The following is an 18,166-nucleotide window of genomic DNA, read 5'->3' as shown; positions in this document are numbered from 1 at the left end:
TAAAAAAATACTCAACAACATCAATAACAAACATTAAAATCAAAACAATCAAAATAAATAATCAAGTACCATCATCAAACCACTAACAATATTAATCGCATAAGCCATCCCTATTGATCATAGGGTACCTAATTGGATAATCACATTCATATCAGACTTTATTTCTCATGTCCCCAAGTCATTGTATAAAAGAATAAAAGTTTACATCTCTTTTCATGCTTTTCATATAGTAAAGCAAAATTTAATCTGTCTAAAATAGGATATACAAGAGTAAAATTCAACTAAATTAATTCAGTTCAATTTGGCAAAGAAGATTCAATAATCATTTTAAATTTTAATAATCCAATACTCAGCAGAATCATCATTCTTATATTCATACATCAAATAACAAAATAAAGAAGAAAGTAACATAGAACAAGTGTACAACAAATTCATTGAACAATATTGAAGTACTTAATAGAGAAAATAAAAGGAGGAGGGAACTGAAGTCACAATCAGAGGGAGAAAGAGGAGGTCTTACTTGAATTGGAGGCAAAGCGGAGGTCCCACAAAGTCACAGTCTCACCCAGTCACGTTGTCCAACCACCACAGTCCAGTTCGACAACATCCACAGAAGGCAACCCTCATAGGTCACAGCAACACTCCGAACAAAAATCAAGAACAAACTAAAAATCATAACAAAAATTAGAATAAACAAAAAAAAGAACAAAATCAGAACAAACCCTAAAATTTAATAAAAATAGAACCAAACCAAAATAAAATAAGAACATAGGCGTGCACCATAAATTAGGGTTTAGGGTTAGGGTTCAAAAAAGGGTTAGAAATTGTGTAATTAAAATGAAGTAAAAAGGGGTATGGAATAGAAAAAAGGGATGATGGCAACCTACCTGGAGGAGGAAGGAAAGACACAGGTCGGTAATTAAGGGAGCAACGACGGTACCAGTAGTGGCGGGAGGACAAAAACGGCGGCGACAGAGCAACCAACGCGTCGCAAGGAGCACCTAATCGAGTTCATGCAGTCTTTGGACGCAGTTGGTAGTGGCCGACGTTGGCGAAGGGGTTGCCGGAGGTGGTTTGGGGGGAGAGAGAGAGAGGAGAAGGTTAGAGAGAGAGTAGTTTGAAAATGAGGTGGAAGAGGGTTCGCAGTTCGAATTTAGGGCAAGATTACCATCCGATTTACCGGCGGAAAAATCCAACAGTAAATCCCATGGTAATCTCGGCGCCAATTTTTCTTGTTTTTCCTCTCTAATTATTACTGGTGAATTTACCGTCGAAAAATCAAATCCGACGATAACCTTTTTATCCGACGAATTTATTGTCAAATCTCCCAATAAACTCGCCGCTAACGTCTGACGCTAAATTCGACTGTAAATCTGACGGTATTCAGCGTTTTTCTTGTAGTGAATGCCGCCGAATTATTCTGACGCTAACAAAAATGTCCCCAACTTTTGTTATCAACAAAACACCCTTAAATTATTTAAAAACGTGCCAAAACTGCATATCCATGAAAACAGGTGGTCCGTTAACATTTTGGTCTAATGTGGCAAACAAGAACCACCCTATTCTGTTCTCTCATACTTCCTCTCACTCTCGTACCCTTTAACTTAGTCACTCCCAAGCACCTTTGTCTATCGTGAGAGCCACCGTCGAACCACCACTACTGCAACTCCATCCCCTCTATTCTCTCCATATCTTCATCTCTAACTTCATCTCACTCTCCCTCGCTCGCTTTTCTTCTCTCACCTCCTCACCATCAACACCTACTGTCCTCTTCAAAATCACAAAGTAGGAAAAAAGAGAAAATTAAAATTGCTTAAAAGTAGTAACTAACAAATTAATTCATCTAGAATTATTTTAACAATAGTAAAATGAAAAATAGATCAAATTGAAGAATAGACCATATACAACTTTAAATTTTATATTGTTCAATATCTCAGAGAAGAGAGGGAGATGATAAGCATCGGAATTGATCTTCAGATAAACTTTTCTTCTTTTGAATTGAACTTTCTTTCCAAAACCTAATTGAACTTTATCAATTGAAACATACCCAAATTAAAAAGGAAAAAACCTAATTTAAATTCTAATTTTCATTAAAATGATAATTCATTATCAACTGTATCATTAATCAGTAATTACTTATAAACTGAATAAAAAAATTATACAACAAGAACAACTAAAAGAATGAATACTTAGGTATAAAGCAGAAGTAAAAATGGTGGTGGACTATTAACAAGAAAGGAGTAGCGCGAGCGAGGACCACTGGCAAGAGAGGAGCAGTGTGAGCGAGGACAGCTAGCCAGGGAAGGGCAACACAATCCAGGACCTACTGAGAAGGAAGAGTAGTATGAGTAAGGACCATTGGCCAAAGAGAGAAAGCAGTAAGAAGGTGAATCCTCAAGTAGGAAATGGTTGTTTCTTTTCAACGCAATCTCTGCTAAGGCTTCGGAATAAATGCGGCAAATGGTGGTGTTTCGTCAACTTTGCTATTTTTGGCATTGTTGAGAGAAGGAGAGCGCGATAGAGGAAGTGAGAGAAGAAGAGAGAAAAAGTGAGTAAGAGAAAGTGAGAGAAGAAGAAAGGTAGAGGATAGGGAGGGAGATAGAGTTACAGCAGTGGTGGTTTGCCGGCAGCTGCGAGTGCTGCAGATGGTGAATGGGTTAGAGGGTGACTCCGTGAGAGTGAGACCGTGAGAGGAAATGTGAGAGAACATAAAGGGGTGAGAAGAAATTGGCGTAAAATTTTTAAATTTTTGAATTTGCTGCAGATGGTATCATGTTAGCTTTTTTGGTTTGTCCCATATACTATTCTGTTTACCCTATTAGACCAAAATGTTAACAGATCACCATTGTTTTTACGGATGTGCAGTTTTGACACATTTTTAAATTATTTAAGAATATTTTTGTTAATAACAAAAATCAGGGACATTTTTGTTGGCACGAAAATATTTTGAGGACATTCTTGGTAGTTAATCCTTTAATATATATTTACTTTAGTGGCTAATTTTAGTATACACGTAATATAATTGATTAAATAATTATGTTACGTGTATTTCTAAAATTAGTTATTTTTATAGAATATATAGTAAAATATAAAATATAAATAAATATGTATAAATACCATATATATTTTAATTATAAATTTTAATATTTAATTTTTTTAAAAAATAAGTTATAATAAAAAATTAATTAATATTAACTAATTAAAAATTAACTCTTTATTCTTATCCATATTTTTTTTTTCATTCATATTTTCGGAATGTAAGAAAAATCGGAACAAGTGAAATCTTTTAATTTCTTGACTACTTTGTCTTTCTACACTGCAGGGCAAAAATTTTTCCTTTACAATTCGTATACCTTAATTACAGTTTGCATAACCTTTAATTTAGATGACAAAACACCAAATAACTCTCAATTTATATGTTTTATGTTTAACGTTTTAAAAAAAACTTCAGCAAAAACAATTCTAATAGATGAAAATGATGGGGAAAAAGAAAAGGAATGGGGGGTTGCTTCTAAAAGATGAAAAAATGATGAAAGGAAAAAAATCAGTCCGTGGCTTCTACTCTGCATGCCATTACAACACAATTGCTGTTGAATGACACTTTTTATAAACAAGTGTCATAATATTTTGTGTCATGATATATGCTTATCTTCAACACGTATTTTACTGCAGTCTTAGGAATTTTTCTTTCGACAAATTAAATCACACAGGTTGTAGAAACTTGTAGAAACCAAACTGTCTCCAATGATCCCTACCTCAAAATGGAGTAGGTAATCTTTTTCTTTTAGTATATATAGTAAAATTTATCTTGATACATCTAATTAAATGAGAAGACAAATTAAATAAGTTACTATTTTCAGGATGATGAATGTAATAATCATTAAAAAAAACCACTAATCTTAATAAAATAGAATAAAATTTTAACTGTAGCTTTGTTAGCTTTGTTTTGCTTTGGACCAATAAAGTAAATGACAGTTTTTAAATCATTCGATTAATAACTAATGAAACGGTCAAATTTTCAACGCCAACAATTTTTATCATCCACGTGTGATTGCCTCCGAAAGCATCAACACTCATAGGCATTGTAGGCATAATAAAACCCAGCTCATAGATAATTCCACAAAATACTAGACACTTCTTTTTATGACTATATATACACGACGCCTTCTCTCATTCTCCTCAGAATCACACACACAAACTCGCACAAGAAGAAAATCCTTCTGATTCTTAGTTTCGAAACCGAAATCCAGCATGTCTATGATCCCAAGCGTGTTCGGTGGAAGACGTAGCAACATCTTCGACCCATTCTCTTTGGACGTATGGGACCCCTTCCAGGACATTTTCTCGGTCGCTATGTCGGGTCCCAATGCGTCAGCGTCGGCACGTGAAGCCAGCGCCATAGCAAGCACCCGGGTGGACTGGAAGGAGACTCCGGAGGCGCACGTGTTCAATGTGGATCTTCCGGGGCTGAAGAAGGAAGAAGTGAAGGTGGAGGTTGAGGACGGGAGGGTGCTGCAGATAAGTGGTGAGAGGAGCAGGGAGCAGGAGCAGAAGGATGACAGGTGGCACCGCGTGGAGAGAAGTACGGGCAAGTTCGTTAGGAGGTTCAGGCTGCCCGAGAATGCTAATATGGATGAGATCAGGGCAGCTATGGAGAATGGCGTGCTGACCATAACTGTCCCTAAGGTTGAAGAGAAGAGGCCTGAAATCAAGTCTATTCAGATCTCTGGCTAAATCTTTGGTTCAATTAATATACAAATGTAAAGACAAAGCGTGTTGCGTTTTGTGTGTTTTGATTTTGAATGTAATGGATACGAAGGGGCCAGCGGTGGTTTGTAAGCCTTCGTTAATAAATGCTTTTGGTAATTTGTTACTCTATTAATACAAGAAAAAATTTAGCATGGGCAACTTTATTAAATTTTGGCTAGTATATAATTAATAAAAAAAATAAATCATTTGATGAAATCTTACACTAATTTTATATTATTAAAATTATTATTAATAATTATAAATCATAAAAGTTGTTAACCTTCTAACATTTTTCTTAATATAAATCATTTTCATTACACTTACAGTTAAACCCATAACTAGTCCATTAGATATGAGAAATTTTCAGTTTAATTCATTTGACACAAAATAGAAGGGAAAAAACCAGAGATGGTGAAATTGAATATCATAAACCATGCAGGGAGCACAAAGGTTTTATTCGAGGGATATTATTGAGTTTAATTTCGTGAATATATATATATAAATTCACACACAGAGCAAGTTAGGGAGCAAAGACTAAGCATTTGAATTCAATAGCAGAGAAGATGGTTATGGTTTGGAGTATCAGTCTTCATCATCAATAGGAATGGACCTGAGGGGCTCGACCTTGGGAACGGTGATAGTGAGAACGCCGTGTTTCATAGAGGCTCTGAGCTGGTCCACGCAGGCGTTCTGAGGTAGCTTGAAGGTGCGCTCGAACCTGCCGCTCCAGCGACCCACGTGGCGCCACGTGTCGGTGGTTCCTTCCCTGGCGTCGCGTGCCCGTTTGCCGTAGATTCTGACCGTCCATCCCTTGACGATCTCGACCCTGACTTCATCCCGGGAGAGGCCAGGCACGTCGGTTCTGAACACGTGGGCGGCAGGTGTCTCCTTCCAGTCCACGTCATCCGGAAAGAACACCGTCGTTAGGTTTAGGACACTTCCGGTGCTCCAAGCCATCGATCGCTTCAAACGCTCTCTTTCTGGTTCTTCGTGTGAGGTACTGCTTGAGAATAACGCTGGATAGTTCGTGATGATAATCGAGTGTGAGTGCGCGCGCAAAATGTAGGAGGAATATATATAAGAAGGAATTCCTCCACCTCTGTTTCTCCAAAGTTATTCTTCCACTTATGGAATAACTTTTCACTATTTTATTTTTAAATTCATGTAAGTACCCAAAACATAATTAGTGGATGGGGTGAGGCTTCTTTTATTTTATTCTTTTAGAATTTAATTTTCATACGAAAAGTTTTAAACATAATTATATATCATCACATTAGTTAAAACAATTAATTTTTAAATTCATTATTCAAAAATTAAACTATTGTTTTATCAAAAATGTTTTATTGCTTAAACAAAAATTACAATAAAGAGACAATAAATTCATTTTACAGCAGCTTACAATATCTACATAACAAAGTTAAAACATAAAGATTAATTATAATATAAAAATGTCATATAAAAATTCTCATTCTCTTATTAAATAAGTGATATACATTTTTTTATTATTTACTTTTTTTATTATCTATCATTTTTCTGCGTGTTTAGAATCATTAATGTTCTTTCTAAAATCAATTTTAGTTTCTTTCAAATTAAATCCTTAAAATTCCTCTATCACATTGTTATCCATTAAAATACAATTTTCTTGCAGAAATTATGAAGGTTAAATTTAAAAATTTTAACAATTTCTATTGCACAACTCCTATTTTACATATAAACTATTAGAAAACAAAAAATAAGATATAAACAAAAATTAAAAAATAAATTTTCAAAAATAATTATTAACTCGTCATATTAAAATCAATAAATAAATATACATATGAATATTAAATAAAAAATATTAAAATAATTAAAATCATGACCTATTAGTGTACATATGAGATAATTTGAAAAATACAATAAAATACATAGTTTAAAATTTGGTAATATTAATTATAGACATCATATGTATGAAATTATGAATATTATGAGTACAAAATTATGGATATTATTAATATGAAATTATCCATGTTATGCCTATGAATTTATGGATGTTATGAGTAAATTTATCAATTGAATAAATTAATTTAAGAATTTGACATTTTTTCAAATTCAATTTTGAAAAAATTTAAAAACATCTATGTTAATTTGATAGTTATTTATGCAATAACTAAAAAATAATATTTGTATGGATGTAATATCTAATAAACATAAATTTAATTTTTAGATGTTAATTGTATGTAATTATGGATGTTATGTATATAAACTTATGAATGTTATGTGTATGAACTTAGTTAGTATAGTATAATTATAGATGCACATAAAAAAAATCAAATCATTTATTACCATACCTCATCAAAGCTAGTGTGGTTTTTCATATTCTCGAAAATTGATTGACGGACAATAATCTCATTGAGTAAGTTTGCCTGTTGTTCAAATTATTCTTCAACTCCTTCTTGTAAATTTTTTTGGCCTATTTCAATTGTGTTTGTAATTGAAATAGAATTGTGATTTTTAGCTGTGGGGAATAAACAACATTCATTATCCAAATTAACAATGAAAAATCTATTAAACCAAGCTTTCACATTTGTCAAAGCTTGCAATAATAATAAATGAATTAAAGGAAATAAAAATCAATTACAATTAAAATCATTTAATGAATATTATTACCGTTTTTAATTGTTATTAGTCATGATTGTATTCTTAAATCTAAGATTTGAACCTCTCTCCAAAGATGCCATTCCTTCTGTGTCTATTTATTAAGCATGAGAGAGAGAATCATATGACATTATAATATTCAAATTATAAAAGAAAATATTAAATAGTAATTACAAGAATGTCTAATAGTTAGAAATATGATATTATAATTAATATAGTTAATAAATGAGACTGATAAGAATATGATAAGTAAATTAATAAGAGAAATAAAAAAGATTGAGAAATACCGTGAACAACCAAAAATAAAGAGATTGATAAGAGAGTGAGGAATATTATTAAGTTATATAAATGAAGTAAATTATAGAAAATTTTGGTTAATTATAACTGAAAATTTTTTATTACCAAACTTTTTCCATAACATTTATACATACTAGTATTTTACAATAGGAACGGCTGTATCTTAATGTTACCTTTGTCGTTGCTCCTGAAGGTTGAAGGCAAACCACAGCCATCAAATTCGAATTTATATTGCAGTGTGGCCCAGACGGAGTATATTTTTATTTTGACATGCTCACCCCACTAGCTAGCTGTTCTTCTATCCATGCAGGGCAGGGGTCGTGTCTTTCTTCAAAGAATTTTCAATTTTGTCCAATTCACAGCTCGTAACGAAAATCATCTCACTCGTGAAGGATCCAGAAGTGAGAAATCGCCCAATAACATTGACACAACGTATTACTTATGTATGTTACACCTAGGAGTCTAGGACAGCAGGACACCAGTGTTTTTGTAAGCACAATGCTTGATGTGTATCAAATGGTTAACATTGTATCAATACTAACAATTCAAGATTTTGTATTTAATTATTTAAACACCATTATTCTTGTTATTTTAATTTAGTCTTCTACTTAGTAGTAGTCTCGTAGAACATCGCTATCCTTTTTTTTTAATGAATCAAATATTAGAATTTTCTCTGGTAGATCTCTATTGGTTGTTGGCTTTTGTTTTTTATAAAAACAAGTTGAATATTAAGTCTAAATTTTCTATAAACCTATAAAATAATTCAGTGATTCATTTTAAATTTTAAATATCATTATTTATTATTGAGCTTTAAACCTAATGATTAGTGTTTATTATAAACTAAAATGAAAAATCCTTTGTGATATAAAATTTTTATGGTTAAAATCTAATCCCTATAAATACATGTTATAAGAGAAGATTCACACTTTTATCTAATTCTTTTCATGATTAACAAATTCATCATGTGCCACCTTTGAAAAGATTAGATAAAGTGTGTGTTTTCAAATGTCATTCGTACAAATATTATCCTCCAGTCACTTTGGCTCTTACCATAATCATAAACTACGTATATAGTTATCTGGTATTCTAACATCAAAATCTTGTAATAAAATAAAAGTCCTCACCAAGTGGAACATAAATTGATAAATCATTGTTTCTTTTATTAAGAACATATATACGGCTACCTGCATGTTATATCTAGCTATCTGAATGCGATTTTAAAGAATTAACGGCTCTTCCGAACCAATCTCAACTTTGTGATCAAATTATTGACATACTTGAGTCCAGCTCTCGCACATACACTAACATGTCACATGTCTCCTCAAGACCTCAACAAATTCGTATTTCGTAAATTATAAACACCTTTAGCTCAGATTCCAACTTTCTTAACCTGTAATTCCTCTTAAGCTAGTAGAATTTGTTAACCCCAATTGCGATTTGGCCATTTGGGAGAAATGCAGCAGTACGAACTAAGAAATCCACAACCAACCAAATTAAGAAACAGAAATCAACAAGGCAAAACGCACCAGAAAGTTTTACATTCACTCACACAGTAAGCATAATCCATCCTTATACACAAATCGACAATAGCATTCGAGTAAAACACAATTTGACAACAGAATTCTAGGGTTCTAACTACACGTCAGCCGGAGATCTGAACGGACCTGACATCAGCCTTCTTCCTGTTCTGAACCTTGGGAACGGTGACGGTGAGAACACCGTCTTCCATGGCGGCCTTGACCTGATCAACCATCGCATTCTCGGGGAGCCTGAAGCTTCTCTCGAACCTGCCGCTACTTCGCTCTACGCGGTGCCACGTGTCATTCCTCTCCTCGCTCTCGCGGTTCCTCTCACCGCTGATTCGGAGCACCCTATCGTCCTCGATCTCAACCTTCACCTCTTCCTTCTTCAAGCCAGGCACATCCGCCTTGAACACGTGAGCAGCAGGTGTCTCCTTCCAGTCAACATTGGCGCGCAAAAACGACGACGCTTCGGCAGGGAATAACTGCTGCTGGTGGTGGTGGCGGCGCAAGGGAAGGGGAGGGAACGGGAAGGTTTCGAATGGATCCCAGGCATCGAGAGAGGAGGGGTCGAATGGGGTGGGTCGGCGACCGAAGAAAGTGGGAATGAGAGACATTTTTGTTGTTTCAGACTTCAAAGTTAAGATCAGAGAAGAATGTGGATTCGCAGTGTGGTTGATGATGCGAAAGGGGAGGGGCCTTGTGTTTTTAGCGTGGTAAGAAAAGTCTTCACATTTCTAGAACGTTCTTTTCGCCTTATGTTTCTCGAAATTTCTAGATGTGCCCCTATACTTTCCATTTTTACGTTATTGCCTACGCCATACAAGTTGCAAGCCCAACAGGCCCAAATATTAATATTTTTTTACAAAATCAATACCAAAAACCAAAAAAAGAAAGAGAAAAGACGGTTTGACCCACATTTCTTCCCTAACTGATGAAATTCAGTATTCTAATAAATTGTTTAATAAAATAAGTAGGGGATACTGGACAACCAAAAAATAATAATAATAAGTACACAAACCAGGTTAGATTTAATATACATTTCTTCCAAGTAATTATATTCTTTTTCAAAAATATTATTTGTACACTAAAATCAGCCACTAAAATCAGCCACTAATGTATTTGTGTATAAATATATATGTGACTTAATTTATTTTCAATGTATTTTATACTGGTGGCTAACTTTAGTAGCTGATTTTAGTGTACATGTAGCATAACTCATTATTTTTACACTCAACTCTATTTAATATGCATTTACTATTTCTACATGAGTTTATCTATAAATAATCTATATAAAAAATGTTCGCATGAATACTGGATTTTATATAGCCTTTTGTTTTTAAGGTTTCCCTTAGATGAGAATAGAATAACTAATTAATTAATTAAGAAGTAAAAAGGAATTAAGTTACATAACTTCTATATATGTGTGCTGCTACAACTAGCCTAAAAACTTGACCAAGCAAGCACCATCATAATAGAAATGGGATGGTGTATTTACAAAAGGAACACAAGTAAATTTAATTTGCATTACAAGATGTGTCTCACTCTTGGATCATTACGTCCTCATCACTTTCACTTTCATCACTTGAATCATCCAAGTTAACAGCAGCTACCTTGGAAGCACTAATCTTAAAAGAAGCTTGTCGAATCTTAAATGGCAACTTATTAGCATTGTTATTATTATTGTTGCTTGTAGTAGAAGTAGTAGTAATGGTGGTAGCCACTTCCCCTGCTTTATGTTGTTCACCTCTCTTCAAATCACTAGGTGGCAAGAAACATTCCATGGACAAGCCTTTAATATTAAAATCCACTTCTTCAATTTTCCATGTCTCTTCCATTCTTGTCCTAGAAAAATCATTCGGCCCCTCGGCTCCGAACCTTGACAACGACACAGATGTCTTCCCGGCGTGCGCGATTTGGATGCCGTCCACGGCTCTGTAGTCTTGTATTAGGGACTCCATGTTGGTTTCCCAGAATACGGCCGCGTCGCCGGATTGGGATGACGGCGAGGACTTGAGTTTGAGCAAGTAGGAGTCTTGTAATTGAACAAGAAGGCCTGTTCTCTGGCTGAAATGGCCCCATAGTGTGTGTTGGATTATTTCTACATTGCTGCTGCTTCTTGCTTTAAGTGATGCTGACTCTGCTTCTAGTTTTAGTGTGAAACATTCTTCATTGTTCACTGTCTTCTCGCCAATGCATATTGAGTTGTTGAAAAGATTGGCAGTGGATCTTGGATCAATACCCTACTCAAAACCAATCAACGATTATAATTTAGTGATCTATAAACTTCAAACTTGTAGAGTATAAGAGATTCTTGCATAACTCATGTTTGGAATTAGATATATTCATAACAGAAGTAGGATTTATTTCTTTTATTTGAGATACATTTATTTGTTCATAGGTGTAGCCAATTTTTGTACGAGTGTGTTTGAAGTCAATTGGTAGACTTTTTATTTTGTTAATTTTGGATTTGGTTAACAAATGTCAGTGTTATTATTGAAAAAATTATATTAATAATAAATTTAACAAGAAAGAGGTTGTGGGTTCGAGTCTTCTATCTTTGGTAAAAAAAAAAAAAAACTAACATCTCTGATGATTAGTTCTCTTAAATAGTGTTACTAATTAAAAAAATATGAAAAATTTATATAAAGTTTAAATTTCTAATGTATTTTATTAAAACAAAAAGTTTAAAACTTTTACTAATAATAATTTTAACCATTTTAGTTAGATTTGATTTTTTTAAAAGTGATTTATGTTTTTTAATTTCTAGTTTCATAGAACTCTGGAGGTTAAAAATGCACTAAGAATTTCTCAATTCATAATCAAGATGTGGACATAGTGATGTGATGTGTATGCATTTGATATTAACAAGTAGAGTGGGCTGCCCTCAATTTTCTTTCATCTCTTTTGCCCCCATTTTTGTGGATCATGTATAAACGGAATTGAGGTTTTCAAATTAGCAAAACAACGAAAGAGTCTATAAAGTATAAAAGGTGGCATTTCTTTTATTAAGCTATGTGTGTATGTCAAACTTTAGCTATAACAGCCAAATACAAACCCACCAATTGAAGTTTAAATCCATTCACCTTTCGCTATTGTTAGGTGGAAAAAATGCCATTTCAAAAGAATGGAAACATAGTTGTCATGCACTATGCACAGTGACAATAGATATTGTTAACTTCACGCGATTACAGGTATATGAATTTGAGGAAAAAAAAAATTCCATCACTGAATTGACTTCATGCTTTTTAAGGAAGGAATTTCCTCCGATTAACTTATCTATTACATTGTTGACTTTTTTCACAAATTTATTTAATGTTGACCTTACTAGTTTTGTGAGGTTCAAAGGCTAATTTAAATTATTAAAAAAACAGTGAAACGTAATAAGCGTCCTTTTTTCTAATTCCTTTCCCTTTTGCTTCTTTTTTCATTCCTTTTGAAAATCGGAGCCATTGGTTGAGTAGGCTTCGGTAGTTAGGTAGTGTTTAGTTATGGATGCTGGCAACAACAACATGCAAACTTGCTTTCTTGTGTTATAGGAATTAAGAAACTAGATTTCTTATAAGAAAAAACAGAGAGAAAGAGAAGTGAGAACGCTTCATGTCACATATGGGAACACCTTCAATTCGGGTTTACATTTGAGGAAATCAGAATCATAAAATCAATTAAAGCAAAACAACGAAATAAAGCAACACTAATTAATGTAAGCACATGGTATAGTGGCCCCTCAACTTCTCATTTGAAAGATACTATAAAACTTAGATAAAGAGATAAGGATTTTTCCAACATATAAAAAATTACTTGAATCCAAATTATGTACGTATATAGACACAATTTTTTTTTTTTTAAAAAAGGACAAAAAAAATATGCACGTATTATAATTGAACCTTTACTCTAAAATTTATGAATTTCTAGCAATATTCAATCATGTCATGTGTAAAAATATATAAAATAACATATATAAATAGTGAATATTTACGTACAATCGTATTTATGTAAAATTTATAGTTAAAAATTGATAAATGATAATTTAGTCAAATTTGTTAATTAAATTATTTAATAATTTTTAAATATTAACTTTACATAAAAATAATTACTCCACGTAAATTTTCACTTTTCACCTATATAAATATACATAAATACATAATAATTAATTTAATGATTAATTTTTTTGTGTACAAATAATATTTTTAAAAAAATCAACTAATCAAATATCAAACATGTTCTCTGTGGCTATCCTTTAAGTGAACAAAAAAAAAATTAAATAGAGTAAATTATTCATTTAATTTTGTAGAATTTCTAACTAATTTAGATTGATCGAGCTCACTGGTCGCTTAAATAAGTGTCTCTCACCAAAATTTCTCAAAGTAAAAAAGAGATTATTAAAAGAAATTCACCAACCTGAATTAAACGCCTAAGTGGTCGTGGGGGCCCTCTAGAGGCATGAGAATGATGCCAAGGTGTTTGCCTCCAAGCAACTTTTCCATCACTGCCGGCACTTATCTTGTAACCGGAAACCACCAGCTCCAAGCACCACAACTCCGGCTTCTTCTGCCACACCACAAACCCTCCCATCTCCCCCGCCGCCGCAGCCACCTCCTTTGTCGTCCTCTTCTTTTTCTTTTTCTTCTTCATAACACCTTCTTCCCCTCCCCAGAACTCCGAGCTCCCTACCCTCACCTGACCCATTGCATACATGCTTTCTACCGAGTTTAAAGCTCTTTCTCCTCCCACTGCTGCCACGTACTGCTTTACAATATATTTCGCCATTGAACCCTCCTTCATAACCAACCACATAAAATTAGTACAACACTTTTAGCCAAGTGTCACAAAAATTTCACCTACTACTTCTGTTTTTAAAATTTCATCTTGTCCTTGTTTGTTTGTCCAGGATTAGAGTTTAATTTTGCTGTGTGTATGTAAAGCGTTTTACATAACCGTTGAATCAAATATGCATCTGTTTTTTTAGATTTCTATTCACACTATAAATATAAAAAGTAATTACTTTTTTAATAACGTGACATTACGTAATTGGATACAGAAAAGTAAAACTTCGCGGAGTTTGTAGGGTATGGACATTTCTTACAATGTTATTATGGTGTTTGATGTTGCAGGAGATGATGGGTTGGTTGTTGTTGTGAGAGCTTATAGGGAAGGGGAGTAATGGTGCTCCAATAACACCCAACAATAGTTGGATCTCTGTAGTTTTGCCTCCGAATACTGATGATGTGGGTTCAGCGTTTGGCTTCATCCATGACTTCATGTTCTGCCATGCCCTGTTCTTGCTGCTGAAAATCTCTTCTGGAATTGGGACTTCAAGCACAGTTTCAAGCCCATCCTCTCGATCAAGATTCCGACACAACTTCTTCATAATTCAATTCAAAGAGAGAAGACCAGAGAAGGAAAAGAAGAAGAGAGTATTTGAGTATCAAACAATAATGGTGGACCTATTTCATTTTTGGGTCTATCAAGTCGTGTTTGCACGCCACTCTTACACACTATATAAGCTTTAATGCTACTTAATTTAACTTAACGCTTTCATTTTATTTATTTATTATTTTCGGTGAACTTTAATTTCTTCATTCTAATTTCTACCTTAGAATTAATTCTTCATGGCGGCTTCCAAATATATTTAATTCGAGAAATCATTTTTTATATATACTAAAATCAGTCATCAAAATTATGAATTATAACGAAAATTTAAGTACAGTTAATTTCACATGAAATTGATAGTTAAGTGTCGTTAAATAATTTGATAAGTTTGACTAACTTATCATCTAACGGCTCTCAACTATCACTTTTATATGAAGTTAACTGCACCTGATCGATATGTTAAAATATAAATATACATTGTTAACACATGTATTTATAAATAGTATTTTTGTTATTTTTTATATGTAAATTTTAACTTTCATTACTAAAGGGAGCATGTTGGGTTGTTTGGTTTTAATTGCAAAGGTTATTAATTATTATATTATACGGTTGTTTTATGTCACTTCTCTTAAAATATAATTACTACTACTCTATATGATTCTTATCTTAATAAATTTCCCTTGGTAGAAATAGGAGGAGGCCAAATAGAATGAAATAAAAGTCATGGAGTAGATAAAGTGAGATTAGCAAGCTAAGGTAGTTAATTATTCGTCATTCTAGTAGAATTAATATGGTTATCTACTCCACTCTACCTTCAAATTTAGACAGCTTAAGAGTAACGGAGACTCATGATTTAAAATAAATAAATCAGTGTCACAATTATCACAATCATATGTAATAATTGTTTTTTAATTAATATGAAATTAACGTAGTAATAATAGTTTGGCACTGAATATATAGACTACTTATGAATTGATAGTAGAAAAAATTTAAAGAATCAGCATTTTTATTAAAATAATTAATATTTAACTAACCAAAAAAAAAAAAAGAAAAGTATCATATTATTAAATATAATTTTAAACTATTAAAAATATTAATATTAATAATAATTAATTAATAACTACAAATCACAAAATCTACTGAACTTAGAACTCCTCTTTTCAATCTAATGAAAGAATTTGATCAAGATTTGGAAAACGTAGATTCCAAGGTTGAAATCAACAAAAGAGGAAGATAAAAATTCATGAATGTGTTGCAATTTATGAAAAGGGATTAAAGAAGACCTAATTAAAGAGGGTGGTTTACCGTACCCCACAATTCAAACGTTGCTTCCTTATACAATAGCAAATCCTTTTATAAAAACTTTATCTTTAACGCCATAATTACTAACTAGTTTAAAGAATGTGATCATACTCATGAAAGATACCCTACAGTTTAACCTAGGAAAATATCGGCGACATGATTAATAGTGGCCCAACCATATAAGATGAGCGATAATGTTAAGGAAAAAATAACTCAAAATTATTTTATTTAATTTGATATTTTTAGTTTTATGTATATAATAATATTTATAATTAGATATTTACAAAAATTAATATTATCTAATTATTCTAACAATGATTAATGCAAAAAAGTGTAACTGAATTCAAAATAAGATAATTTTGTACTAATTTTCATTTGCCTTCCAAATATTTTTGGATACGGAATATTGGTTTTATTTTTGACTAACTTTAATTAAAGAGTTCCACTAGAAAATTAAGAGGGCATAGTTATCAGATCGAACCGGTGATAGAACCGATAAGGTTATTGGGTCACTGAATCATTGGTTTAATCGATGGGTCATTGATCGAACCGGTTAACTCGGTATAATTAAATAATTATATAAAATTTAATTATTTTTTATTATTTGTATTTTTATTTTTGTTTTTATAAAAATAATTATCATTTTTAAATTTTAATGCTTTATTAATTAGTTTATATTCATTTTTTTATTATATTATTATAGGTGAAAAGTCACGTAAAATTATTTTTTTGTGAAGTTGATATTTAAGAATCGTTAGATGATTTAAATAGTTTAACTAAATATCATCTAACGATTTTTAACTATCAACTTCATATGAAGACAAAAAAAAAATTAATATATTAAAACAATAATATTAATAGATATCATATAATCATAAAAAGAAAAAATAAATTGTGATTAATTAAATTTTTTTGTTTATCTTTTTAATTTGTATATATTTAATAAAATTTATAGTTAAATAAAATGTAATTGATTTAAAAATGAGAGACTTTGAAATTAAAATAAATTGAATATAAGTGAAAAGCAAGAATGCTATATGTATTATAATTTGTATACTAGTTAATGAGAATCACTCCAACTTGGTGGTAGAAGCATGCCAGTTTTTATGCTGGAGGGAGGGGTTCGAAATTTTCCAAAAATCATCACAAGCTGACACTTGGCAGCGTTGGAGAGTATAGAGCATGGTGGAGTTGCAGATTACTGGTCTATTGTACATTCACCTTCAATATTGACCGATTGGCTCGGACCGGTCTGATTTTCACCGGTTCACACCGGGTTAGACCGTTTTGTACCGATTTTTTGCCTGAAACGGTCACAAGCTTGGACCGGACCGGTATTAGGTCCAGTTTACTGGATTTCCGGTCGAACCGGCCGGTCCGGTCCGATTCTGACAACTATGCAAGAGGGTCTAGCCAACAATAAGTCAACAAATATTTTTGAATTATATTCTATACTAATTAATAACATTAATTGTCATTAATTAGTGATTATTTTAAATTTTTTTTAAAAGATATAAAATTAATGATTATTAATTGTCTCTTCTTATTCTAATTCACCTTTTACCATTTATTACGCAAATACTAATTTCTTTTTCTAAAAAAAAACTTCGAAACTCCAAAAAACAAAAAGCACCAAAATATAAGATAAAGAATCATCCAAATCTTAAGAAAAAACTTACAAAACATAGGAAAAAGAAACATCCAAAACTAATAAAGAGAATAATCCGAAATGTAGAAAAAAGAAACATAAAAAACTAGTTAAAAAATTATTCAAAGCCAAATAGGAGGAGGAGAAGAAGAGCCGCAGGGTTGCCGGCGACGACGTATTGGACGACGTTGCATGAACAGTGGGAGGACTCGCAGTGGCGTGTTGCGACGAGTGGAGGAGTCGCCATGGATCGGAATAGTTGATCGCGCGTCGCGAATAGAAACCTGGTGGTGGCTGCGTCACGACGGATGGAGAGTCATGGGGTGCGAGTGGCGAGCGATGGGGAGTCGCGAGCGGCAAGGGTGCATCGGGCAAGCAATGGAGAGTCGCGATGGAACACGAGGAGGGTGAAATAGAAGCGTGATTGTGGTTGTCTTTCCTGTGTGAACGGCAGATGAAGTGGCGGAGAAGGATGCAAGGACGACCGGCGATGGCGCACAAAGACGGTGCTGTGGCGACGCTAGCGGCGTGAGGACGAAATCGCGACAGCGTGGGACATTGGGAATAAGGATTAGGATTTGTATTTTTATGTGGTGAATGATAAATGGAAGTGAAAATAAATTAGAGTAAGTTTTGATTCAAA

At 32.9% G+C, this 18,166-nt stretch overlaps 4 protein-coding genes across 4 annotated transcripts; 1 reads left to right on the top strand and 3 right to left on the bottom strand.

Annotated features, from left to right (window-relative positions):
* Window positions 1-3,974: 3,974 nt before the first annotated feature.
* On the top strand, window positions 3,975-4,901 carry LOC107609746 (18.2 kDa class I heat shock protein). Its single transcript, XM_016311763.3, has one exon. It carries the CDS (start codon window positions 4,252-4,254, stop codon window positions 4,732-4,734), a length of 483 nt encoding a protein of 160 aa, XP_016167249.1. The 5' UTR covers window positions 3,975-4,251; the 3' UTR covers window positions 4,735-4,901.
* Window positions 4,902-5,331: 430 nt separating this feature from the next.
* LOC107606612 (18.3 kDa class I heat shock protein) lies at window positions 5,332-5,706 on the bottom strand. Its single transcript, XM_016308652.1, has one exon. The coding sequence runs from the start codon at window positions 5,704-5,706 to the stop codon at window positions 5,332-5,334; it is 375 nt and encodes a 124-aa protein (XP_016164138.1).
* Window positions 5,707-9,187: 3,481 nt separating this feature from the next.
* Window positions 9,188-9,954, bottom strand: LOC107609603 (17.3 kDa class I heat shock protein). The gene has a single exon (XM_016311613.3). The coding sequence runs from the start codon at window positions 9,815-9,817 to the stop codon at window positions 9,323-9,325; it is 495 nt and encodes a 164-aa protein (XP_016167099.1). The 5' UTR covers window positions 9,818-9,954; the 3' UTR covers window positions 9,188-9,322.
* A 577-nt stretch (window positions 9,955-10,531) lies between these two features.
* Window positions 10,532-14,715, bottom strand: LOC107609555 (uncharacterized). The gene is made up of 3 exons (XM_016311556.3): window positions 14,287-14,715; window positions 13,602-13,979; window positions 10,532-11,443 (listed from the first exon to the last, which is right to left on the bottom strand). The coding sequence occupies exons 1-3, from the start codon at window positions 14,569-14,571 to the stop codon at window positions 10,742-10,744; spliced, it is 1,365 nt and encodes a 454-aa protein (XP_016167042.1). The 5' UTR covers window positions 14,572-14,715; the 3' UTR covers window positions 10,532-10,741.
* Between the last annotated feature and the right edge of the window lie 3,451 nt (window positions 14,716-18,166).

Source organism: Arachis ipaensis, chromosome B7 (genome assembly GCF_059453495.1).
Source record: "Arachis ipaensis isolate K30076 ecotype BB chromosome B7, ASM5945349v1, whole genome shotgun sequence".
Taxonomy (NCBI): Eukaryota; Viridiplantae; Streptophyta; class Magnoliopsida; order Fabales; family Fabaceae; genus Arachis; species Arachis ipaensis.
The sequence above is the reverse complement of the archived record's forward strand: the minus strand, read 5'-3'. Positions and strand labels throughout refer to the sequence as shown.

Coding starts and splice junctions, on each gene's coding strand:
- LOC107609746 (XM_016311763.3), top strand. CDS start 4,252: ATGTCTATGATCCCAAGCGTGTTCGGTGGAAGACGTAGCAACATCTTC.
- LOC107606612 (XM_016308652.1), bottom strand. CDS start 5,706: ATGGCTTGGAGCACCGGAAGTGTCCTAAACCTAACGACGGTGTTCTTT.
- LOC107609603 (XM_016311613.3), bottom strand. CDS start 9,817: ATGTCTCTCATTCCCACTTTCTTCGGTCGCCGACCCACCCCATTCGAC.
- LOC107609555 (XM_016311556.3), bottom strand. CDS start 14,571: ATGAAGAAGTTGTGTCGGAATCTTGATCGAGAGGATGGGCTTGAAACT. Junction 13,980..14,286: donor TCAAACACCATAATAACATT/GTAAGAAATGTC, acceptor TTGGTTATGAAG/GAGGGTTCAATGGCGAAATA. Junction 11,444..13,601: donor CACTTAGGCGTTTAATTCAG/GTTGGTGAATTT, acceptor GGTTTTGAGTAG/GGTATTGATCCAAGATCCAC.